Genomic DNA, 27601 nt, shown 5'->3' with positions numbered 1-27601 from the left:
TACATATATACATATACATATACATATGTATATATATATATATATATATATATATACACACACACACACTTTTTTTTTTTTGTCTGCAAGTAAGGAAGTATAAATCACATACTCTCTTGAGTAGGTACTTATTTTGAATAATTACTTACTTCACGGCCACTAAAAAAGTATGTTTTATCACTATAAAAAATCAGGATGGGGGCCAACACTTTTTCACACCACTGAATAGTATTAATATTTATTAATATTTTGAGCATAAGAGACTTTCAAAAACAAAAACACACACACACACACACATGAATGTGTGTAGTATGAATGCCATTCACAAATCCTCCCCTGTGGCCTCATGGGATAATAAAGTGTCCATTGTATCTGAGTACTTTTTGCCTACGCACAGTTAAATGACGAAGTGTCCTAATAAATACATACATAAGATGACCAGCAGAGTGCACCCTGGGTTTTCCTTTTCTTTTTCTTTTTTTTTGTTACATGCATGATGAAGCATTTAAAGCATAAATAAAATGAGAAACTCACTCGTGTGCTTCATGGCTGTGCCCATCACGAGGAAGCTCACAGTTACACTGATGGTGATGAAGATCTGGATCAGCTCTGCCACCCATGAGAACCGGCTGTACCTCTGTGTTATGACCTGTGGAACAGCAAACCACCACGTCAGATTTCAATTACCAACAACTCCTCAGCAGATCTCAGCTGTGGAATAATGCATACAGTGAAGAATTAGTCTAAGTTGAAGCTGTTATACTACCAGGTCACCACTAGATGACACCATTTGTCTTTTTGAGCACAGCTGAACTGGTAAATTGAGTTTAAGTGACTGCACTGTGTGTGTAGCAGTTCATCTGCACCATTAGGTCTGCAGGTGTGTTTAAAAGAAAATAGAAAGAATATAAAGAGAATATAATCCTTTATGTGCGATTAAAATAATCAGAAATCATAAAAATGCAAATGTGAGCCACAATCCTACAAAAACAGCCAAGCCAAGGCGAGTCATATATCTGATCAAGAGCAAACCTATTGACATTTAAAGACCCCCGTCTTCTTCTCACCTTTCCAGAAGAATCAGTTCAGAGGAACTGCTTGTGTGCTTGAGGTCACATTTACTGTAGAGGTGAAGTTTTAAAGGTCAGCACTGCCTTAAACAGATCATTATGCCATATTTTTTGGCCTAACAGAACAACAACAACAACAACAACAACAAAAAAAACTGTTTTTAGCCAGAACTTTGTGCTCAAAAGGGCTTTGAGCTTGGGGGCAAAGGCACTGCACATTGAAAAACGCAACTTGTGGAAAACATTTTGATTTGAAAAGTCCTTTTTTGCTCATCAATAAAACAAGATTTAACTCAAAATGGGCTGTGTGTGGGCTGGGAAATTTGGGTCTCTCCGAGTATAGTATTTCTGTCTTCTGTTCTCATTCGTGTGCGAGTGCCCTGATCTCTTTGTGGTTGGCGGTTCTGACTCATATCTGACATTTCAATCTTTCAGCCCGTCTCTGGAATCTCAAGCCCTGCACACCATCCCTGGGCTCTTTTCATGTGCTTCTCTCCATCGCCTCGGCGTGCTAGGAAATATTTTGGTATTGCTGCTCTCATATGCCAAATCTGGTTCTTCTGGCTCATATTACTTTGATAAATCTTTATAATAAGATTGACTAAGACAGATTTGTCAGTAGTATGGCTGAGCAATAAAACTAAAAAAAGTTGTAGCTTCATCATTTTTTTTTTTTTTTTTTAGCCTTTTATTCAACATATATAGATATGCTGACTTTATTCAATATACATATTTTGTTGATCCTGGAACAACATTCCTGTCTGAAAATTTTGTCCTAACCTATCCCTACCCCACTGATGTGACCTAACACCTGGTTGTAAGCCTAAACTTGACAAACTGTAAATATGTCCCTCAAATGTGATTGGTTGATTGGAATGTTGTTCCAGGATCAACAAAGATGTTGATCCAGGAACATGTTGTACTTGGTGATACCATATAGGTATATGAATATTTGGGTGGGTGGGTAAATGGGTTGGTTGGTTGTTTGGATGGATGGATGCATGGAATTCATATACCATATTATAGACCACTTTACTTCAAAGAATACTACGGTACAAAAAACATGACATTATCACGGTGCATTTCCAATGTAATTAATGGTGCATTTCCAATTCCATTTGTGTTTTTTTACTACTATGGTTGATGGTCATCAACCATAAAGCAAGTACTGAATCATTTCTTTTAAGTATAATCTCTGGCCATCCCAGGTCAGAATATTCATGTACATTCACCATATATACAACAATTGCCACTTTAACACCAAACATCTGCACTATGCCAATAGAGATGCCAATGGCCAAGTCCATTCCTTTAAAAGAGCTCTGCTGCCCTAGGTCAACTGCTCTGGAAAAGTTTCAAGGGGCTGGTCAGCCCAAAAAAAAAAAAAAAAAAAAAAAAAAAAAAGAGCAAATGGAGTGGTATAGGGAGCCAAAAGTCCACAGAGAGGAGACTCAACGCCTCACTGCCCCTAAATTAGACCACAAATTCTCGCTCATGGCACAGTCTCACTACTGGCCCCTCAGGCAAAAGACTGCACATTATTGTTTAATACTTTGCCTTTGTTCTGCTGCCACCGAATTCTCACACACACAGGGATTACAGCACATTCACGGCCATACACTAATCAAGACTGGGGGAAAAATCTGAAAAACAGCAGACACTGATTGACATTTGTATAAAACAATATTACAGCCAAAATAACTCATGTTGTTTTAAACCTGTATGGTTTTCAGTCATTATTGGAACACAAAAAGAGAAATCTAGTAGCCAGTTTTAATATACACAATGAGATTGAGAGCAAATAACAAAATATCAGTCTGTTCAAGTTAAAGAAGACTTGGAATATAGAGCATAAACTGCGGACCACTTTTATGATGCTTTTTAGAGCTTGACAGACCCTGGTCACTCTCTGCTTCTACTGTATGGACATTCTGCTAAATATACAATACTGATCACAAGTTTGGGGTCAATAAGATTTGTTTAAAAGAAATTTATACTTTTATACAGCAACGGTTCATTAAATTGATCAAAATTGACATTTATATTTTTACAAATGATTTCTATTTTAAATCAGTGCTAATCTTCTGAACTTGCTATTCATCAAAGAATCCTGAAAAAAAGTATCACAGTTTCCACAAAAATATTATGCAGCACAACGGTTTTCAACATTAATAAGAAATGTTTCTTGAGGACCAAATCAGCATATTAGAATGATTTCTGAAGGATCATGTGACGCCGAAGACTGGAGTAATGGCTGCTGAAAATTCAGCTTCATCACTGAATTAGTTACATTTTATATTAAAAAAAAGACAACAGTTATTTTAAATGGTAATTTAAATTTTGCTCAAATTAATGCAGCTTTGAGGAGCATAAGAGAAAAAAAATTCTTATTGAACCCCAAACTTTTGAACAGCAGTGTATATGCATGTCATACAGGTTTTGAAACCGCATGAGGGTGTGTAAATGACTGCATTTTCATTTTTTGACAAACTATTCACTTGAGAAATCTAAATACAAAAACATGGCTGCTGTTACCAGCTTTTTTCATTAAGAGAAGCACCTGGTAATGGAACCAATGACGGACGATCTAATGAGTGTTGTAATCTAGTGTGCTAAAAAAAAAATGAATATAAATAAAACATGATCTACATAAGAAATAAAAAAAACATTGAGATGCAGTGCTTATCTAGTTTAGGGATTTTTTTTTTTAACCGCGTTAAAGGAATATAACATCACTGCATCATAAATTTGGGATGTTTCCATGCAAATTAGAATTCTAAAGTTTCTCATCGTCTCGCCCCTAGGAGGAGAGACTTTATTTATATCCTCGATGCGGTGCATATGAAATTGTCAGCTTGATACACACTCTGTCTCGGGCAACCCATGAAAAGTGGTTGTCTACGTATAAATAGAAACATGCAGATACGCTATAAGACCGCTGCCACTGTGCTCCTCAGATCATGATCATAACTTTTCTGAAATTCTCTGTAAACTTTGCTGAAGTTTACAAACCACATGCATGTCTTTAGTTGTGACTAAACTGTCAGGCTTCACAGAACACAGTTCAAGCTGTATGTATACTGTATGTATTTCACATATTTTTAATTTGTGTGTCCTTTCATAAATAATCTCATGCCTGGAGCTCAAATCCTTTATTAAACATGCTACTATAAACCTTTGAAATGAACTTGCCAATTCCCTCAAACTAGCTAATTTTCCTGGCAGTTTATAGACGCATTTAAAGAAATTTTGGACTTTTGGAATTTTGGATTTTTCACTGGACCTTTATTATGGCTTATTTTACTGTCAGACTTCTTCCTGATAGTAAAAGCAGTGTTACGTCACAAAAGTGCAGACTCGTAGGAAGACCGCAAGTGTTTAGGGTGCCATTTGGGACAGGACCTCTACGATATGACAAATGGCGATAGTTTTATCAAATTAAATGAAATGTTCATGAAGTGACTCTAAGAGCAGCTCTGCAGATGAAGTTCATGCGTTCATATATAGTGAGATAGCAGACGCTGAAATCATCGCGAGCGTCACACGTACTTCAGTAGCCCATGTGTAGTAGACGAAACTGCGGCGCTCATTCACACAGACACGGCAGAACATACAGACTTCAGATTTCAATAGCAGTCTTTTTGAGCTTTTATATTCACAGACACTAGTCCGTATCAGTATCTGATTCATTGTAAAGCCCTCTTTTTGATTTATTCATCCAAAAATTGCCAAATTCCGTGACGCTCTGCTTTACACAGTAAGTTCTATTTGTGACTGGATTCTCTGATTTCATCCGTGTTTTCTGCATAGCGGAAATCATGTGGCTCTACATGGTATTTGAAGTTTTAAAGAGTTTGTTTTCTGAGTTATTTATTGTTGTGTTATAAAGATATTCCCATTCGTGTAAGAAGGGTATGCATTTAATATAGGTTCGCTCTCAATCCACTCTACGTAGCGCTCTTCATGGCCACTGAATAGATACAGAAGCTGTTTCAGCTAGTACGCACCGGTATGGTGTTTTTTTTTAAAAATAGGCCTACATATTGGTCACGAAATTGATACCGGTTTACCGCCCAGCACTAGTACTCACCCTCACGTTAATCCTCAAAAAGGTACAAAAGTCTTAAAAAAAAAAAAAAAAAAAAAAAGGTAAAAGCATCATAAAAGTGGTCAATATATGTCATATATTCAGTCTTCAAAAGTCATATAATAGTCATACTGAATGTGTGAGGAACAGACTTGTATGTTATTAATTTCAATGTTATTCATGAGTTAGTTGAACCCAAGAACTGAATCGGTCTGTTTAATAAATAAATAATTCAAGCAGGTTTTGTGGACTGGACTCATTGACTCAAAAGAACAATTTCATTCACAAATCGGATGTTGCTACTCTCAGGACCACGAATATGAACAGGCAGATTTATGAGAGGGGGGGATGTCAAGATTTTTAGTGAACTTAAATTTATTTTCTATAAAATTGTCTGTTCATCACACAAAACTGCTGAAACATTTTCAGAAGACTGGGAATATAGTGCTCAAGTTTTATGGACTACCATTACTGTGCTTTTCTGTACTTCTGAAGCTTGAATGCTTAATTTCCCTTTCATTTAAAAAGCAAAAATGACTAGTAAAATAGTAATAAATTCTCTGTTGTGCTCCATGGAAGAAAGTAAATCACACAGGTTTGGAACAACACAAGTAAATAATGACCTTTTGCATAACATGACCTTTTTCTGAATGCAAGGAGCATTTCTTATTTAGGGGTCTGTAAAATTTCAAGAGCCTCATAGGATTGCAGAAGAATACAGCAAAAGCTCTGTGACAAATGTACATAACAGTGAAGATAAAGTTTAAAATGTATCAGCAATAACACAACACATTTTCACTGCTCCAGCACAAATTGTAGGATTACAGAGAACTGTAGTGTTTCTGATCTCTCCATGACTCAAAGGAAATGCCATCCTATTGGGCTTCGGTGGAGAAAAATTTCACCAGCAGCTGTAGAAATCAACACAATTTCCTTAACAAGCATGAGATGACCTTTAGATTAAAAGAAGCATGTCCTGTTGACCAAAACCTTTATCATTAATCACTCTGTTTGAAATTTCCAATGAACAGTCATCATTTATATGCCATCCATTCTTATCGCTTCTGTTTAAACGCATTCAAATGACATCTTAAAGGTTCTAGTTCAGAGCCAAACTCACGGTCAGCTCAAAGCTTTGAACAGACAGAGGAGTTGTGATTGATGGCAGTTGTGAGGTCAGAGCCAGCTCATCATTATGCTAATCATCTCTAAGACAAAAGATCCTCAGCATTGATTCTTTATTCAAACACAGCGGTGGACACTGATTGGACAAATTTACACTGTAGATGTGAACGTTCAGCTGAGAGATGTGCGATAGAATGATAGAACAATAAAACGACAGACAGATAGATTGAGCGCACCTCAATTCTCTCTATCAAGACTGCCATAGGCAACTACTTAAACAGCCACCATAAAAAAACAAACATGAAAGCGCAGTGAAATGGGATTATGGTGTCTGCAGAGTCAGAGCAATCATTAGGCGAATTAATACCAAAGAAAACAACACTTCCGTAGTAGTATGGGGTTATTTTGGCTTCAAAGTGATAGATACCAAACCAAAAAAGAGGTAATTTGCAAGAGCTGTCGTAGAATTTTTGCTACAACACGTGGGAATACAACAAACCTCCACCAGCACTTGAAAAAGAGGAGTGCGTTGCTAAAAAGTTGACTGGAAGTACTGTTAATGACACTACATTTAGTAGCAAAGTACAATTTCAGAGTTGTTTGTGGCTGTATGAAAAGACCTCACAAAGTCACCAGGAGATAACTAACGCCATAACCCACTACCTCGCTAAAGACCGAGGGCCCTATTTTAACGATATAAGCACATGGTCTAAAGCGCACGGTGCAAATGTGCTTTTGGGCGTGTCCAAATCCACTTTTGCTAGTTTAACTATGGGAAATATGGTCGCTGTGTCCACCGCATGGTCTAAAAGGGTTGTCCATATTCTCTTAGTGATTAATGGGTGTGTTCTGGGCGTAACGTGCAATAAACCAATCAGAGTCTCGTCTCCCATTCCCTTTAAAAGCCAGTTGCGCTCACGCCATGGTGGATTCGCTATTTACATGGCGGAATTTGCAAGCGGAAAAACTGAACGCTTCTCTAGTGAGGAAACGGATCTGCTCATGCGCGAGGTTAAAGAGCGCGAGCAGACCATCTACGGGAAAAGCCGGATTCCACCAAAGCATTTTTATCTTTATGCACACAATAATAATCTTTTACATTGTAATCCTTTTATTTGTAATATTTGGCATGTTTGTGTGCTGCTGCGCGTCCTTGTGTGTGTAATAAGCAGAGTGTACGCGCGTTGTGCACCCGCATATAGGTGCATATTACTAAAGCGCTCTTTAAATAACAAAAATATTGAATAGAAATATTGAAATAGACTGCATCATTGACCAACTGAAACCTGGCCTAAAGTCAATGGCGCAGTCTATTTCAGTTGCCTCAAAATAGCAACGCGCCAACAATGCGCCTGAACACACCTCATTTTCAGACCAGCACGTCCATGGGCGCACAAATGTGCGCAAATGCATTTGCTATTTAAACAATGTGGCGCAGGACGTGAAAATGATAACTGCATCGGGCTGAAACTGGCAAAAAACACTTGCGTCGCACCTGGCGCCACATTGCACTGGGTGTATGATAGGGCCCATAGTGCCTTTTAATGCAGTGACCAAAAAGGGGTTTAAAAACCTCATCAGAATGCTGGATAGAAGATCCTTCTCACACATATTTTAGCTGAGTTGCAATCCCACAGTTGTACATTGAATGCAGGAATAAAGTCGAGACGGAATTGACAAAGTTCTTTCATGAAACTCTAGATGGTGCAGGCTAATAGGTTCTTTAACTCAACCTGCTTGTAACCACAACATTATCTATAGGACACAGCTGATTGGTTCCTGCTGTTTCAGTAGCCATGAGCTCACGTGCTCAACTTTCAAACACATGGGTAACATCTGCCTTAGCAGTGCCACCTGTATAGATTTGCTATGGGTAATTCATGTACGCTATATTGTACAGCAGCAGCATGTCTTACTTGCTCACAGCAGCATGTCGTGTATGTATTGGCAGTGGCAAGTCCCGTACTTGCTCTGCAGTAATAACCTACAGCAGCGGCAGCAATAAAAGAAGTAGCAGATCTATTCCACCAAGACCAAACATATCAACATTGTCATACCCATTACCAAGCCAAACACTCCGAGAGTTGTCATGACAGAAATGTGGAATATTATGCCACAACAACAGACTTGTGGTCAAGCAGGACAACCAAACCAAACCGTCTTAGTTTCACTGTGCATTTTATCAATGATGACTTTGAGCTGAAAACTCTCTGTCTGCAAACAACATGCTTCCCTGTAGACCATACGGGACAGAATATTGCCAATGGACTAAGGGAATGTTTATCCAGTTGCCATCTGAACGAAGAGGGACAGACGTGCATAACCACGAGTTAAATGAGTGGACCAGATTTCAGTGTTTTGGCCACAGGCTGCATCTTGCCATTGGTAAGTTGGCAAAAAGCAAACAGCACACCACCCAAAACACACCATACCTACTGTGAAGCATGGTGGTGGTAGCATTATGTTGTGGGGGTGTTTCTCTTCAGCAGGGACTGGGTGATTGTTCAGGATTAAAGAGAAAATGGATGCTGCCAAGTACATCCAAATTCTCGAGGAAAATCTGCATCCCTCTGCTAGAAGATGGACAGGTCATTCACCTTCCAATATGACAATGATCTTAAACACACCACCAAGAGAATAAAGCAATGGATAAGGAGAGGAAGGTGAATGTCCTTGAGTGGCCATCCAATCTGTGGATGGACTTAAAGAGAGCAGTCCATTGCCGCTCACTACAGAATTTGACTGAACTTGAGCAATTCTGCAAGGATGAATGGGAAAATATTCCAGAATCTAGGTGTGTAAAGCTAGTACAGACATATCCAAAAAGATTAATTAAAGCAAAAGGTGGCTCTATGAAGTATTAAATCAGGGAACAGATGACTTTTCCAACCATGTTATTGTACTTTTTCAATTTTTAATAATCCTCTAGAATGATTAAAAATGTCATTTTCACTTTGATGATAAGGGTTATAATGTGTACATACAGCTCAAAAAAGTTAGACTTATTTATTTGACTTTCTATAGATAGACAGACAGACAGACGTACTAATCGTGATATGGAAATACAGTAAGTAGCCCTCAGTGGACATGCAAGCCTGTCAGAGCTTCTCCGGCAGGCACAGAGAAACAACGGAGCATGTGTCCTGGCAGAGAACCTGGGAGCGCAGAGTTACAGCATAATGCTAAACAGCCCTGCATGTCCCAAATGCCTGCAGCAGAGCCTGAATAATTGATGAAGTGCTGGGAATGTCAAGACCCAGCGAAATCTCTGTACTTGTTCCGTGATCAATGGGAGAGCCCATATTTCTTGACACCCAACTTATCATGTTTACATTAAGAGTCTCAACTACAGCTAATGCTGTTTGATGTTGCTCAGCAAAATCATCTGCTTCAATGGTTGCCTCTGAATTAAGGAGCTCCAGTTCCAGGCTGGGAATGTAAAGTGGTCGCAGCAAACCTTTCAAATGTATATTCCCCCCCGGAATGTACGCCGCGGGACACCGTTGCAGGTTGCATTATCTGTCAACGCAAGCAAAAAAAGCAGGATTATACAGAATTGGTGGCATAGGTGATCCACCCCATGGGATTTATTAGACTATTTCATTTTATTAGATGGTGTTGGATAAGCCAGCTATTAAATTGAGAAACAATGATTCAGCACTGTAAAAAAAAAAAAAAAAAAATCCATCATTGTCGTAACCAATGTTCTCTCTAAAGCAGTACATACCTATGCACTTCTGATTGGGCCCCATACAGAGGAGTCCATCTTTTTTTTAATTTTTTTTTTTTTATTAATTATACAAGTAGGGCTGGGCAGTATATCGAGTTTGTACGATATACCAATATATTTTTAATATACGATACGGAATGAGGCGATACCGCTTATATCTATATACAGTAGTTTCATACGAGCGCATCTGAGAAACAGCGGTGGACGTCGCAGAGTGCTGCTGCGGGGGAAATACATAATACAATTTGGCCTAAACATGAGAAATGCTTAATATTAAGGGCTTTAAAAGTAACTCGTAAGATTAAGATATAGTTAACACGTAGGCCTATCGTTTAAAGCAGCTTGCCCCGTCAGATGCTCGGACAGATTCATGTGCTGACAGATATTTGCGCTGTATGCTTTTGTGATGTGGTGTTTTCCTAAGCGCATAACTTACATTTCACAGGTATATTCTCCATCTGTAAATGTTAGAAAGTCATACAAATATTTCCATTGTGCTGTCAGGAGTGGATAAGCCTTCTGCTAGCGAATCTCATTCTCTAAACTTAATAGACTTCAGTGAACGAGCGCCGCTGAGCGCATTCGTGCCAAACAGACGGAGCTCAATAGAATGGGATCGCCATAATTCAGACTAAAATATACATTTTGATAAAATGTTTGTTGTTGAACAATAATTGTGCCATATGTAGAATTTTAAACCTACAAGTGTATTTTTATGATAGCAGTAACTATATGTAACTATATATATATATATATATATATATATAGCTAATTAGTCTGTGCTTTTGTTTTTATTTTAATTTTTAGTCTAGTGAATTTAACTTCTGCAGTGTTAGAATGTAAAGTAAAATTTTTGCACATACTGTAGGCCTATTAGTGTGCCAGACTACATGATTACATTCATTATATTTGTATTAATAGCTTTCAATATAAAAACAACATTAGGCAGGATGTTAAATTAAGATTTTTAAGAAGTAAATAAAGATTTTTTTTTTCTAAATCCAAATAGAAAAATGTTGAAAATACTGAGATATATACAGTATATCGCCATTTAGCCAAAAAATACCGAAATATGACTTTTTGGCCATATCGCCCAGCCCTATATACAACTGAAGCTGAGAGAAATGTTTGTAAATATGCAGTGTTGATTAATTTGCTAGAAAGAGAGCATCCTTGAACACTATGGAGATTTCAATTACATAATGGTACAAACAGAAGCCCACAGAGAACATGTATTATTTTATCTTTTGCTGTGTGATCTCAAGAAAAGTTACCTCAGCATCTGAAAAACCTCTCGAGTTTTTTTTTTGGGAAAATGAGACAAAACTGTATATACAGTTTCGCCTCTAAATAATTGTAATTAAACATTATTTAATTACATATTCAATTGTATTTATTGCAATATTTATATAATTCATGCACAAAAATTTTTTTTTTATTAATTTAATTTTTTATAATCAAAAATGTGTGTATATATACAAAGTTCTGTCACAAAACTCTAGATGGCGCAGGCTAATAGGTCCTTAACACAACCTGCTTGCAATCACATCATTCTCCATAGGGCACAGCTGATTGGTTCCTGCTGTATCAGTAGCCAATGAGCTTACGTGCAACCTTCAAATACTTGTTTAGCATTTGCTGTAGCAGTGCAGCAAGCTTTGAGAAACCTTCACCTTCCCCAGCTCCACCTGTATAGATCTGCTATGGGTAATTCATGTACGCTATATTGTACAGCAGCAGCGTGTCTTACTTGCTCACAGTAGCATGTTGTGGCTGTAGCAATTCCTGTACTAACAGCATATATATATTATATTTGCTCAACTTCATGTATAAAGTTGAGCAGATATAATAGTATTACTAATAATATTACTCCGGGCATTGCACATAAAGCCTTAAAACAACGTTTAATTTAAATACATATTTGAAGATTCATGTTGTAAGTACAAGGATCCCCTCTTTGTGTATTTGCAGAATATGTTTCAAGATATTCCAGTGGGAAATTCAGTCTTGTCAGCTTTTACTGACCAGCTCTGACAACTTTCTTTTACGTACATGTTCATCTGGTTGCCCTGTCAGCTGTTTTCTGAAGAATGAAAAATGTGTTACAGCTCCCGCTCCTTCCTAATGCCATCGTGTTTTGTTTGCTGTTAGTTTCTCCTCCGCCTGTCTTGCCGTACCCGTGCTGCCATCATTTTCTCTTCCAATGCTTTCAGCTCTAGGGATTCATTGGCTCATCTGCATAATCCTTGCCCATACTGTGTAGCTCAAAAAAAGACAAGCTTCCCAAATTACATCAATCTCAAAGCTGGCCGGCACTGACTCAAGCACATTACCTGTTATTAGCCTGTGAGAGCCTGTCTGTTAACCAGCATGCAAATGAGCACATCAAAGTTGGTCCAACACGTCCGGTCCACAAGACCGTGGTTTCAGGGCAGCTGACCCGTTGTTTCGTAACATGCAGTTCCTCATAACATCCTATGAGAAGGATGTAATGTATTCCTTAAGATGAAGGCTGCCAAAGTAAATAGTGCTGAGTCACCACCTGCTTCAAAAGACCGGTGCTCTGCAGATTCGTTTTTGAATAAGGAACAAAAGTTCACTTTCGGGAAAGGACTTCAAAAGTCGCCTTTTCAGTTTTCTTAAGGTTGAAGATGTTAACATCTTTGAAAGGTTGAAGACATGGTGCCCATTTACTCTTGATAAAGTCCAGAATATAAAGACGGACAAAGCTGATTCAGAAGTGAGGATTTCAGCTTGGACAATGTCTTTCGGGAAATAACCAGATGACGAAAATAGGTGATCTTTGTTATAGCAAAAATTCTGATCTATATTATGGCACAAAAACTTCCAAAAATGGGAGTGCAAAGATCCTAATAATCTTTGCAAAGCAGAAAATATCGATTGCACCGTCAATCATCCGCAGTGCCCAAGTGCTTTACTTAAGTCTCTGGAGTGGACCTGCACTGTAATCATTTTTATAACCCAAACTAATAGAAAACATCATAAATAATAAAAAGATAATTGTGAAAATAGATTTTCATAGTCTACCTCTCCTTTATTCCCTATTGTAATAAGAGGAGCCTCATCTTCAGTCTCAACTCTAATATGATTTATTTTCTTCCAATGCTGTTGGATTTAGACCATTTTTTCTTGGACAAAACTGTTTTTTTCTTCTCGGATCAATATCACTATCGATTCATTCTTCCTCTTATAATGAACATCCCCCCAAAATGTTCACCTTTTCTTCGCTCATACTGTACGGTGGCGCCTGAGCTTCTTATCTGACACTGAATCTGTCTCCAGTGCAAAGGTGTCGCCGTATCCATATCTGACCCCTCACACATATTTCATCTCTACCAATGTCTATTCATATTTGCTCTCCCTGTCACCTTAAACCCAATAATAAGGCAGGCAGGTCAGGTCTCACAGATCCATCCATTTCAACTGACATCTTTGTCTTCCCCTGGACTCTGGCATTCAACATTACCTCTGAATAATGAATGGATCTCAGCTGTTTTAAGCAGTGCTCAAATGGTTCTGACAAATATTGACCCAGAGTAATACAGAGAGAATTCATAATACATTCTGATTGGCAGACTCATGGCTTCCATCACAGTCAAGTCTCCAACGGCTGAATTATACCATCAGACAGAACGCTTGAGGAGGAAAAAAAAAAAGATGGATACCGGGCTATATTTATCTTGACATCAGAAATATGCACTGGAAATGTGAGATCAATATTTCACACTAATATTATACTGATAATATGTAATGAATGTTACTTAATATCTTACTTAATACTTAATAACAGTGCATGAACAGATATGTTGGTATTCAGATATGTTGAACTACACTATAAGGCAGGGATGGGCAACGTCAGTCCTGGAGTGCCGCTGTCCTGCAGAGTTTAGCTCCAACTCTGATTAAAAAAAAAAAACACCTGTCTGTAGCCTTAGTAATCCTGATGACATTGATTAGCTTGTTCAAGTGTGTTTGATTATGGATGGAGCCAAACTCTGCAGGACAGCGGCACTCCAGGACTGAGGTTGCCCATCCCTGCGATAAGGCTTATTGGATTTCCCACTGTTGACTTTTTGTTAGTCAGATCCAGGTAGCAATTAGAGCTTTAGATGAATAAAATGCTTGCTTCCTTCAGCACAACTTGAAGGATGAACTTGTTTTTGAACACCAGTTTCTCAGAGTGAAAAACAACCAAAACACCTCAAGGAACTAGTGATTGTTATTGACTTCTGCACAGGATCTTCTGGCAACCAAACTCTCTTTAGCCGATATATAATGAAGAGTTCAAAGGTTCTGGCAACTGCTGCATATTTGCAAAGGTAAAACAAGTTTTGACAAGGCAGTTAGAACTGTAATTGATTCAAAATTGTCCTAATAGATGTTCAATTGTGACAGCTCCATATAGATGAGAAAAAAGGCTGTTTTCTAAGTGAACAACAACATCCTCTCCATAGCACACTCTTTTATAGGCACTCTTTTTTATATATAAGAATAAATAATAAAAAATAAAAAAACACACACAAAAAAAAAAACATTATGATTCAAAAGATTGGGGTCAGTAAGAGTTTTTTTTTTTTCAAGAAATTAATACATTTATTCAGCAAGCATGCATTAAATTTATTAAAAGTGACTTTAATTTTCTATTCATCAAAGAATCCTGAAAAAATGCATCAAAGTTTCCACATTAATATTAACAAGCATAACTGTTTTCAGTATTAATAATTATAGGAAATGTTTATTGTATTTAGCACCAAAGCAGAATATTTAGAATGATTTCTGAAGGATCATGTGACACTGAGGACTGGAGTAATGATGCTTTACCATCACATGAATAAATTCCATTTTAAAATATACTAACATAGAACAGTTATTTTAAGTTGTAATAATATTTTGCAATATTACTGCTTTTGCTGTATTTTTGATCATATAAATGCAGCCTTCTTTCAAAACATTAAGAAAAAAAAAAAAAAAAAAAAAAAATGTACCAACCCCAAACTTTGAAACGTTAGTGTATACTTACAAAGTAAAATTATTGTATTGCTATGATTAAGGATATTTATGTCAGCATCTGAATTTTCTCAGTAATTGTGTTCACTCCACGCTCATTTAATGCACTATGCGTGCTCACTATATAGGGAACAGTGAATGAGTGAACAATTTTGGATGCAGCAATTACAACTTAATTGTTGGTTAAACTAATCTCTCCTGCCCATTATTATACAATGGACTGATGAATTACCCTAATTTATGACCTGATGGAACAGTGTGTTCATTAACACTGCTGCACAGGATAATTGTGTGTCATTTGGTACCAGCGTTTCTGCTCTCGAAAGTTGTTCTGACCAGGGAGGCAATGTGTGACCGTCATTGATTCTGACTCATTTCACCATTCGAGCATACCCAATATGTAACAATTAAAAGTGAGAAAAATAATCTGAATATCTGTGCTGCATTTTAAGTAACCACCTACACGTCCACCTCCTTGATGAATGTGCTGCCATCGGCTGCTGTGAGAGTTGTTTTTTGTCCAATTTAATAGTGTCACTAAATTGTGGAATAAAGTGAGAACATTCTCCAAGAAAAAAATAAATAAATAAATACATGAAAGAACATAAACTGATAATCCACTGTTGAGGGTTAAATAAATAATATATAAATTAATTAAATATATAATTTATTAAATAAATTTTATATATCGTGAGATTCGTTATATTGTTATATAATCACAAGATTCCAAAAGATTCCCACCCCTAATATATATCTTTTGGAATCTCACAATTCGATTCATATCGATTCTTGGGGTACTCGATTCCCAATTTTGAATCAACTTTTGACTTGATATAAGCATAGATTTGATAGATCTGATTCTAAAATTTGATTTTTTATTTGAAATCAAAATAAAATGAAACTGAAAAAATAAAGGAAATGATTAATTTACAGGATTAGATCAACCAACATGCAGTGGTGTCAGAGTGCCTTTGATGAACTGATGAACTGCGCATGTCCTTCACAGAAACAAGTGATCTAAATCAGAGGTTTCAGTACCTTTGTCATTGCCCCCAACAGACTGATATTAACCCTCTGGAGTCTGAGGATTTTTGGGGCCCTGGAGAAGTTTTGACATGCCCTGACATGTGTTTTTTTTTCAGTTGCTTATAAACATATTAATGGCAAAAGTGTCATTACACTGTATTCAGCACAAACTAGGCTACCATAATATGTGAGCAACATGTACGTACGTTTTGAGAGAATAACCTTTATGCGTGGTTATTGAAAAAAAAAAAAACTTAAGTCAATGAAATACGGCCACAAAACAAATACTAAATACTAAAGACTTCTGGGTATTGGAGGTTGTAGACTAGAATTTTTGCTTCAAAATGATGTAAAAATTATCCTGCCTACTCGTTCATATAAAACAATATATTGATTTAAATTTTGTAAGACACTTTTTGTCAAGAAAGACAGTATGCGGGAGGAGTGAATCTTCATGAATAATGCTGTGATTCACACCTGAGAAGAAAAAAGACTTTGCTGTGGGTTCTCCCTCGGTAGAAATCGCGTTCCGGGGGGAAAAAATGGGAACGCGGGGGCACCGTGATGCAACCACAAAGGGCACTTTCACTTTTGCGATCAAAGGGGCAGGGGCTCAAAGTTGCCATTATTTTGATACTGTATTCCTGAAACAGAAAATGTTACATCAACCCATTAACATACCTGGCTATCCACCTAAACCGGCTTCATGGTATAGGCCTCAGAACTAATTGGTGCTGGGCTCCTGTAGGTGGTTTGCAGGTAAGCAGCTGTTGCTGGCTGAGAGAGTGGTGAAACACCTGTCCATCATGTCACTAACTAGTGAGTACTATGACTGAATCCCCGCAGTATAGGGCAGTTTTGCAGCAGTGCACACACTCAAACACTCTGTGGTGTATAATAAACACGCCACATGATAGGGATTAGAGGCGGGCTAATTATAGACTCTGTATAGCGCACTGACGCTACTTTGGTACAGTGGGGGTGCAGGGGTGCGGGGGGTGTTGGAGCACACTGGGCGTGTCAATCACTCGTCTGGAGCTCTCAATGCTTCAAAACCTCCTCTATTTACCCGTCTCTCTCCTGGCTGGGTGTCAAGTAAACTGTTGTAGAAAGATCACATAAAATTATGTTTATGTTCCTGGTGGTTGCTTTCTTTATTAAAAAACCCCCCAAAAAACCAAAAAAACAAAAAACAAATCCTTGTTCTGTTGGTTAATGATTACTTTAGCAAATTTAGTATAAACTAAGTGTCATCTGACACTGTAGATTTTAAATACCATGCAGTTTGGTGTCAGCAACATTTATAAGTGTCACCAGATAAGTGTCAGTATTTCCAAGGGTGAAATTAATATACAAACATGATTTTTTTGACTACAATTTCTATAGCAACATTTTTTTCATGTTTTTTCATGTTTTTACAACTTACAATTGAGGAACATCACAAGTAATTATTGCTGGTGTTTGCTAAGGCAGATACATGAATGATATTGATATCTCATATCATTTGACTTGTTGAGCAGAAGTGTTTTATTATTTTTCTAAGTGAGATAGAATTCTCACTCATGAAAAAATAAAATAGGCAAAAAAACAAAAAACAAAACTGACTTTCATTGAAAGTAAAAGCTGAGCTATATCTAGGCATCAGCATATACTTTAATTTGGGCTGTTTTGACTTGGGCCATTAAGCAACCACCTGGAAATGCACTCGCAGCTAGGGTTAGGAATCAAAAATCTATACCAATTCTGGAATCGGATACTTAAGGTCAGAAATCAAATATTTGTTATAAAATTAAAATTTAGATTCCTCATCAATGTCTTTGTGTGCATTTTAATGACTAAACCTTTCAAGTGCAAAAAGACCCGCACACTGTTTTCCATGCTGCATACACATCCAAAGCACACGTACAGAAAAAGTGATTTTAATGTGATTTTAAACCATTCAAGCACAAGTAGACTCGTGCGCTGTTATCTGTGCTGCACACACATCTAAAACATGCACACAGAAAGCCACCAATATTTAAGTGCAATATTTAAGTTCTTTTCCACATCTTTTTGAACTTGGACAAATACACACAAAAATGTGTCAAGAAATTCTCGTAAACACAGCCGGTTATGTCTTAAGTGAACGTAAACGGTTGACAAAGAAAACGCATAACAGTAGGCTATATTTACAGTGAATGCCATTGAAAAGACAGTAAGTCTATCCCTCACAGCCTCGCTTTCATACCTGTCATGGCGCTGCTCTGAATAAAGTCTGTGGCTCTAAATTAGAGTGTGCTGCAGTTCCATTTTTCACCACAGATTTACATTGGAAAATTGTGGGGTGCTGTAGAGCTGGTGAGGCCTCAGGCACCCTCTGCCCTGCTTCGTATCGTAATACATGCCTGTCGAAGCCATACGTTACATTTTAATATATCCTGCTTTAATATATCCTATGACTTAAAATAGTTTAGAAAATCTGGAAAATATTATTTGCAGAATGCTGAATACATTTACAATTTATTATTGATTCAGTTTATATGGAGGTCTATGTTCTGGATGAATATTTTGGTGGGCCACGCCCAACCTGCCCTTATAGATGAGCCGCGGCTGGTTGCCAGTACTCTGACAGCCCTGATTTCAATCAAGGGGGAACCACACATCATCCTGTGGTAAGCAGGACAGGGCCAAGAGCTGTGGGAACACAGCGAGGACGGTGACAAGTATTACTGAGCGTCACCTGCGTACCACACTGGTCTTGAGTCCCACAGAGGCACTCCAGAAAGATAAAAGGAGGAGAGATGAGTGTGAGATGAGAGAGGACCTGAGGGACATTTATGTTGCGTTTTATTATGTTTATATGTGGCAGTCGTCCGTGAGGGGCTGTCACTTTACTTTCGTTTTGTTTAACGTTCGCCCGTTCCCTTGACCCCGCCCTGCTTGCCACCCTTATTTTGTATGTTAATCCTTTATAGTAATATTGTTGCATTTTAGTTTTTTTATTACTTTGCACTGCAGTTAACCATTATTAAATGGAATTCTTAATTCATGTAATGTATCTTGCTGTCACTTTTTAGGGTAGATGGCTGCATATCACTCTTTGATAAGAGATATTTATGCTAATGTAAACAGAAGGTGCTTTGGAGGTGATATCCAGCACATGAACAGCCAGACAACAGATCTCGTATGTTTTCATAACAAGTAGAGCTGGAGTCTTTCCTCACAAAGGCTCCTTGTAATACAGCACATCTCTGTGAGGCGAAGCATGAAGGTTGCACTCTGTGCAATGCAAATGTCACAGGGAAAGCGGGGACGTCGGAGCTTGAAAACGTCCTCAAAAGAGTGTGTGTTCTGCCAACCCAAACGTGACAGCATAAAAAGAGCAATGTTTACTAACTAGGGTGATGAACCCCCTGTCGAGCCCCCTCCTTCCTCAGGCAGGGCGGCCCTGCTCCGTCTATGGCAGGAGCTGATGATAAATACATTCCTGTTCAGTTTATTTCATTTTTAACCTACTGTTTTGAGAATGAATGATATGAATGAGGTAATCATAACAGCCATCAAATAGGAAAGATTAATTTGGAAAGCAGCCAGTGAAGCTACAGCACAGTGAGAAGTGGAAATGTAGTAACTCTGTAAACAAACATCCAGCTGATGTACCTGTGGCAGCCAAGTGAATGCATTGGGCTAGAGACATGGAGCTGAACTCTACAGTTGTTCTGACGGTGCACATTACCCACTACACTACATGGGAAGCTTTTGAGAATGTCTTGAGTTGAGGCTGGGATCTTTGTATGCTAACAGATTGGAATGGAAATATTTAGCCTCATTACAAGGTTGGTAAGACTCAAGCAAACCAAGAGGAGCGCCAAGATACAAGAGTGCACTTGAAAATATTTAGTCATGCATTATTCATTATTGTGATTCCTCTCCTGCCTCTAAGCTCATTTCCAGAGTACCGGCCATAGGCACGAGACACAGCAGAAAGATTTTTCACACTTGAGTTGCAACAGTATTGCCAAACACTGTTCACACAAGAAGGGTTTCTCCCTAAGGGTAAGGTTGTGTCTTTTAGTTGGTTGCATTATTTAAAGAAATAGTTCAACCCCAAATTAAAATTCTGCCATTATTTACTGCTCCGGTTGTTTAGACCCTGCATGTTGGTTATACATTTTTTAAATCATTACGCAACTTGTTTAACGATAGTTTACAGTAACAAGGGGCTGTCAAGCTCAAGCATATGTCCTTTTTGGCAAAATAAATATAAAAAAAAATGAACTATAAACAAATACTTTCCTGTCACAGAAAAAATAAGCTTTTGGACTTCAAATAACATGGTGGTTTCAAATAATAAGGAAATTTAAATGCATGAATTCTACAAGAGGTGTGCATGACACAATTTACCTCAAATCCAAAGAATAAAATTGAATTTGAATTAAGAAATTCAAATTCTCTGTACTGTAAAATATATATATACATACATACATACATACATACACACACACACACACATACAGTATAAACATACATAAACTTTTTTTTAAATTTAAAGGAAATCATCATGAGATTATTTAAATTAAATAAATACAATACCAGATGGGTGAAATATGAACATTTCTTGACAGTTTTAAGATTCATTCGCATAATAACAGAATTGTAATATTTAGATGAACTACCCATAATCATATATAAATGTTAAGTTAATATAATATAAAACTGCTGCGGGTTTGTTTTTATGCTTCACATGCTCTACATATAGACGTTCAGCATCAAAATGACTTGGATCTACTCTCTTGTAAGGTGATAGAATGATCCTAAAGAGAGAGTTAAAAAGAAACACAGCTTCAACAAATCAATTGGTCAACAGCAGACGTCAGTAATGATCTGTGATTCAGACATGAAGTCATCACATAAGCATCTGATTAGAGCATCTCAAGTCTCTCTTACTTGCAAAACACTTGAATTTTGAAAGTCAAAAAGCACTTTAGAGTACATGATATCAGAAAGCCCCTGCACTCAATGGCTTAAACACAGGAGAAGCATCTTAATATTTACTTATCATTTACTATTTATTTTGTTTGCCTTGGGACACAAAAGGCATTTTCTCAGTATAGTCCTATGCTGTGACTGTCAATAGAAGCATAAAACTTTGAAACTTTGAAAGTCAAAAAGCACTTTAGAGTACATGATATCAGAAAGCACCTACAGTCAATGGCTTAAACACAGGAGAAACATCTTAATATTTACTTATTCTTGGCCTGTCATACATGCAAAGCACTACAGACATTTTCATCCATTTCACTCTCACTGGATTACAAGGTTTGTAAAACTGGATTCGAGAAGCACTGGACACTGAATAGAATATGATTTTATTTACCTTGGTTAGTGGTATCGTCGCAATCTCCCCTGCCTTTTCTGACCTGCAAAGAAAAAAAATTTTCAAATTAACAGTGGCATAAAAAGAATGAAATAATCTGCTAATATATAATCAGAAACACTATTAGAAGTGTGGTATAAGTGTAGTAATGTGCATTACTGTCAAATGAGAGCTACTTTGACTCTACGGCACTAAAATCCAGTTCTTTTATTACTCCAGTCACATTGAAGAACATTCTAGTTAAGCGGTCAAAAGCCTCGAGGTAAGGCCGAAAGGTTGTTGCATGTGGAGCATGGAGTGAATCCGTTAAAGCCTTGGTTAAAAACTTTTCTAGGTTTGGTCCACAGGGTAAAATGTACCTCCGATCTTTCAAACAGTCACCCCTCTGGGAATGTGTGGACTGATTCTCCATTCCATTTTCATTCAGTGTTGTGTCTTATAAAGTCCTTGCTTTTGGCTCAGTCCTTGTGTCTTTGAAATTCAAATAATTTTTTGTCTTTTTTCTTTGTGGCTTTGTAACTAGAGGGCTGTATTTCAGAGGTATTAATCTGCTTTTGGAGAGAGGAAGCCTGCAGTAACACTTGATGTCTGGCCAGGTTCAAATCTTCCGGGAGGTTACGTCTGAAAGCAAATCAACGAAAGAGATTTGACCACATACATGGCAAAAAATGGCAGAACTACCTTTAAATACATTGTTTTGTTCCTCGTTGGCCAGAAAATCGTTTGTCAAGTGCTTTGCTTTAGGCCAGCAATGAGGGACAGAACTGACTTACTGCTTTCACTTCATCTCAGACATGTTTCAACTTCAACCAAAGGGGCGATACATGTCAAATAATAAAATAGAAACTCACTGCTCTTTCCTTCCATATGGCACACCTAAGGAAGTCTATAATACCTGACTCCAAACTAAAAAAAAAAAAAAATTCAAATGACCACAAATTAAAATGTAATATATTATAAAATTTGAAACCTTTACAACCTGCCTGCATTAAACAAGAAAAATCCCACTGAATTGCAACTAGGCACTAATATGATTAAACATTACTAAATGTGAAAAAATGAAAAATATGAAAAAAATTAAATTAACAATTGAGGATTGAAAACTAACAAAACTAAACTAAATTAGTTTAAAAGACAAATAAGAAATAATAAAAACATGTCTATTTCCAATGTGATCTCATGAGCATTCGTATGTATTTTTACATAGTGTGATTCTACCACACGAACATTTACTTGCGTTTCCGTAGACACTGCAACGTACTATATTGATGTTGACAGCAATGTCAAGCAATATTTATAAAATCGTGGCATTAATATTTTAACTCTATTGTATTCAAATGACATTATGTCTTCAACATACAATGACATTATGTTTTCAGTCGCATTTAATAAATGCAGTTCTGCCATGACAACTCTCGGAGTGTTAATGGGTATGACAATGTTGGTGTGTTTGTACACTGCTGCTGCTGTAGGTTATTGCTGCTGCTGCAGAGCAAGTACGGCACTCGCTACTTCCAATACATACACAACACGCTGCTGTGAGCAAGTAAGAGATGCTTTTGCTGTACAATATAGCGTACATGAATTACCCATAGCAGATCTATACAGGTGAAGCTGGGGAAGGTAGAGGGTTTCAGAAAGCGTTAAGGCAATGCTAAGTATTTTGAAGGTTGAGCATGCAAGCTCACTGGCTACTGAGACAGCAGGAACCAATCAGCTGTGCCCTATATATAACGATGTGATTAAGAGCAGATTGAGTTAAAGGAACTATTAGCTTGCGCCCACCAGTTTCATGACAGAACTTTGTATCTTACTCATCTACTTCATATGAAATAACATTTCGCTCTGTTCTGTGACTTCTGCTGCACACTAATTTCGAAGGATTAAATAAATGTTAAACATGACTACACTCTCAAACCTTAAAAATACAAATCAAAATACAAAGCTAATAATGGGCACAAGTGGAGAAAATTATGGGTAGTGCTAGTCTCAGCCTCAGACATCACACCCACGGACCGTTGGCTGAACGTCTGATGCATATGGCACACTTAACTGGAAACACTTCAGGATTTTCCAAGTCATCATCTGGTTGGTTGAATTCTACAGGATGTCCGGGAGGTGCGTGTGTCGCGTTCTTTAATAGTCCGCCTGGAAACAAATGCTGTGACGTTAAACCCCCTCGTGGAAGAAGAACGTCATCGTGTTTACGAATGTGACAATGAGCGCTTGTCAGGATCAACTAAACGCTGGATTTTCAAAAGTATGTAAAGTTCGCGGCTCCATTGTTGCAGTAAACTTGCACAATGTTCTTGAATGAATAATTTATTAGATGCATGGCGGTGTGTTATTGTAGGGACATCGACTTTAAATTTTCACGCCCCTAAACATGACACGGAACAAAACGAACTGTGATTTGTTGCTTTATATGTCAGTCAGGCGTCCTCTTGGGAGGTCCTTGACCAATAAAAGCTGTGATAGAGTCCAGACCTTCTGCTGTCAGTCTGAAGGTCTGGCTACGCGAGACTAGGGTAGTGCTAACTAGCTAAAAAGGTGAGCGCAAGTTGCTTAATACATCCTTTAATTGTGTATTTTATTAATACCCTTTTAATCACCCGATACATCCTTAAGTCCATCGACTACATAAACTGGCACACACGTATATAACAACCAGGGTAAGGACAGCAGATCAATACGAACAATGGCATTATCAAATTCAGACAAATATAATAAATAATTATAGAAAATACCTCTGCTCCAGTTGTAAAAAAATCTTAACGACTGTAGACAAATCAATCGCACGACTGACAATATAATCGCCTGCGTGGAAGAAATATTGAGTAGCTCCACTATAGTGCTTTAATTGAATTGAAAAAGCAAAGCTCTGAGTCAGTGCTTAGAATCCATCAGCTGTATATAATCAATGAATCCAGAGGTTATCAAACACAAGGCCTTTTAAAGGCAACATCTGAGGCAGGCTGACCCTCTAGCTGTAAGGGTAATGCCTCTGCCTGCTTAAGAATATTTCGGTTTCAATAATGGAGGCTGCCGGATGAGAGCCAGTCAGGCCTTTAAAATATTTAACCCCGGCTTTTGTAAAAGAGACGCATAATGCAGTGGAAATGACATTCTCTGTAACTGTGGCGCAAATGAATTTCTCTTGGCTTTAATTATTTCTTTCTTCCCACTCCCCCGGAGTCCTCCACTCTGCAGCCAAAGGATCGTGTGAAATGTTTCGTTTCTGACCTCCATTTTTCAAAAACTTCAACAGTTCTGCCAGGAGACAGAATGCCCCACATTTCCCACCGAAATCCCTTGTGTCCTCACACCCAGGTGTGGACCACATTGTCCCCAGGTCTTTGTGACATTTCTGTGGTGCAGGCAAAAACCTAGAGAACTGTGTGCACATTTGAATAAGGCAAAGGAGTCAAACGCACAGACCGTTCTGCTGTTAGGGGACTATGTGAAACAGCTAATTGAATCGAATGGGCAAATGAAAGCCTAAACTGAATGTGAAGCATATCATGAGATGAAATCTACCACTACAGCTTTTGGAGAGTCTCTAGAGAATCTCACTACACATGGCAGCCCTGAGGGGAGGCTTTTACTCATTAGTGAGTTGTAGCTTTGGTGCTGAGAGTGAGAATGACAGCAAGAGAGAAAGCAAAAGAAGGGGATACGGCCACAGTAAAGAAAGACAGATGATGAATAAGGTACTTATTCAGGGATAAAGTCATAAACAAGCACTCGAAACCCATAAACAAGCAGCTACACATTGATTTATGTGTAATTGCAAGTTAGATGACATGCATCCACAGATGCATCTTATACTATGTGCTTAATGCAAGCAATAAGCAATAACAACATACTTACATGCAAGCAATACTTTACAACATTGATCACGTTAGCTGTGAAGTTCAGCAGATTTTATTTTCAAGGTACTTATGCACCCGATAATGAAGCTTAAGCAGACCAGGCTCGTGCAGTACATGTTTTAACCTCCAGGGGCCACTGTTGTTCTGCGGATCTCTCACTCAGAGTCCTATCATTCCCTCTCATAACTACCGCCGACACCTGTCATCATTAAGAAAACATTCACATATTCAAAAAGCAGGGGTGTGCAGACAGCTAAATTAAATAACTGTCAAAATACTGACATGAAAATCTGTTTCACTGCGAACATAAAGGAAATATTTTGTGTGGAAAAAAAATCAAGTGGTGGGCGTGTTTAAGAGCAAGCCTTCAATTTTCCCCTTGATGTTGTGTTTTCTAAATTACGGCTGATGCATCACCTTTAGATACTGTTTGAATAGTTCAAATAGTGTTAGTGTTCACCAATTATTTTAAGAGTGCCAACAATGGCTTTCAAAGTAAATTACAGAGTAGGAAGACCTTAAGCAAAATTGCAGTCTAGTAAAGCTTCACTAGACAAAAAACACAACAGATGAGTGAACTGAGTTATGCGGCTCAATGAATCCCGACAGAGTTACGTCTGAGTAGCACGTACGGCCAAAACACACTTTCATTCTATTCCAGAAATCCATTTCCCTAACTCCATCTTTCCGCTAGTTTGGAGCTGGCCGGATTACCTCAACAAACCTGACTGATATAAACACCGGATGGGAGGGGATGCGGAAAGCAGAACTCTGCAATCTCCAGGTGGCAGAATCCATCCGCAGAGGGCTCAAGATGGAGGGAGGGGCCTAAAACGAGATCATTTCTGAGGGAAAAGCTTATTTACAGGGTCCTCACCTGCTTAAGTGCTGCTTAGTCAATCATACGACACTCGGCGCATGACTCGAGGTGTGTGCCGGGGTGAAAATGGCTGCATGAGGAAGCATCTGGGAGCAATGAAACCGTCTCTGCGCTGACTGACGTGTATAATCATGCTACTCTATCCACCGTCACACAAACAACTCTGAATCATTAGGGCCAGAAATCTATCTGGTTGTATTACACATGACACCCATCCGAACGGAGCTCATTTAAATATTAATACAAGCCTCATACATAAACAAGTACTGTAATGTATGAATCTCTAAAAAAAGACTCCTGCCGAGGATGTTCTCCATTTCCCCCGTCACAGATGAAGCCAAGGAGACAACGATTAAAAGAGCGTGAGCGATGTTCGCATTCAGTCTGACTTGCGTTGTCATTCATTGTGTGACTTGTTTTATTGAGCTGTAATTCTTCGTGACTGGAACCGAACGCGCTCTAATTCGTTATCTGCCATCTTGCATTACAGGGAGAAGATGTGCTTTTAAACGCAGATGTATAACAGCAGAATACCACATCTCACTGAGTAAAACTAAAGTGGCACAGCCAACCTCAGATGTTTGAGAAGATTTTCTCAGAGAAACTAGAACTGGCATTTGTTAAAAAAAGACTTTGGCCCATGAAAAACAGCACCTGGTACACTAAGGCAATCATGACAGCAACATGTGAGAATCACATCTCCAGAGACATTGTACAATAACCTCAATGCATGAGCATATAATGTTTGTATGTTCGTGTGCATGTATGCACTCACTCCTCGAGGGAGATGTTGGAGTAGATAAATGTGTGCACTGGATGAGTCGCCTCTGTTTGTCCTGCGCTCCTATTTAAGAGTTTCTCCTCCAGCACTGACTCCACGGCCATCTGGGGAACAATCTCTAAAACTGCCCAACACCTGCAAGTGAGGGAGAGAGAGAGGGAGAGAGAGACAGAGAGAGAGAGAGAAAGACAAAAGGTGGATTTTGATGCATACAGTACATAATATAAATAATACAACATAAATATATGTTATATTAAAGTGACAACATAAAATATTAATTATCACATGCATGATCCTAGAAGACAATCGGAGATATTTTAGTAAATATCCTGACACATCCGAGCTTTATTATGACAGTGAACAGGGTTCACGAGTATGACCTGAAGAAAGTATCTCCATCCACATCCATCCATCATAAACATATTCCACACAGCTCCGGAGGGTTTATAAAGGTGAAGCGATGCGTTTGTGTAAAAAAAAAAGAAAAAAGAAAAAATACATATTTAACAAGTTATAAAGTAAAATATCTAGCTTACACAGACCGCCTTCCGTATTCAAGTTACGAAGAAAGTGTAAACTGCCATTGCGTCAGTTACACTTTTTCTGTAAGTTGAATAGGGAAGGCGTAGGACGTAGTGTAAGCTTT

The 27601-nt window shown here is 38.1% G+C and overlaps 1 protein-coding gene across 3 annotated transcripts in view; it reads right to left on the bottom strand.

Moving 5' to 3' along the window:
• Nucleotides 1-27601, bottom strand: part of si:ch211-51h4.2 (uncharacterized) — a 137880-nt gene that overhangs the window by 25519 nt on the left and 84760 nt on the right. For all 3 annotated transcript variants that reach the window (XM_051912169.1, XM_051912168.1, XM_051912170.1), the window contains exons 12-14: nt 26950-27090; nt 21423-21465; nt 535-649 (exon numbers count right to left, since the gene is read on the bottom strand). In XM_051912169.1, the coding sequence (XP_051768129.1) occupies nt 535-649; nt 21423-21465; nt 26950-27090 (299 nt within the window). The remainder of the gene's footprint in view (nt 1-534; nt 650-21422; nt 21466-26949; nt 27091-27601) is intronic.

This window comes from Ctenopharyngodon idella, chromosome 11 (genome assembly GCF_019924925.1).
Source record: "Ctenopharyngodon idella isolate HZGC_01 chromosome 11, HZGC01, whole genome shotgun sequence".
Lineage (NCBI taxonomy): Eukaryota > Metazoa > Chordata > Actinopteri > Cypriniformes > Xenocyprididae > Ctenopharyngodon > Ctenopharyngodon idella.
This window is presented reverse-complemented; position numbering and strand designations above follow the sequence as displayed.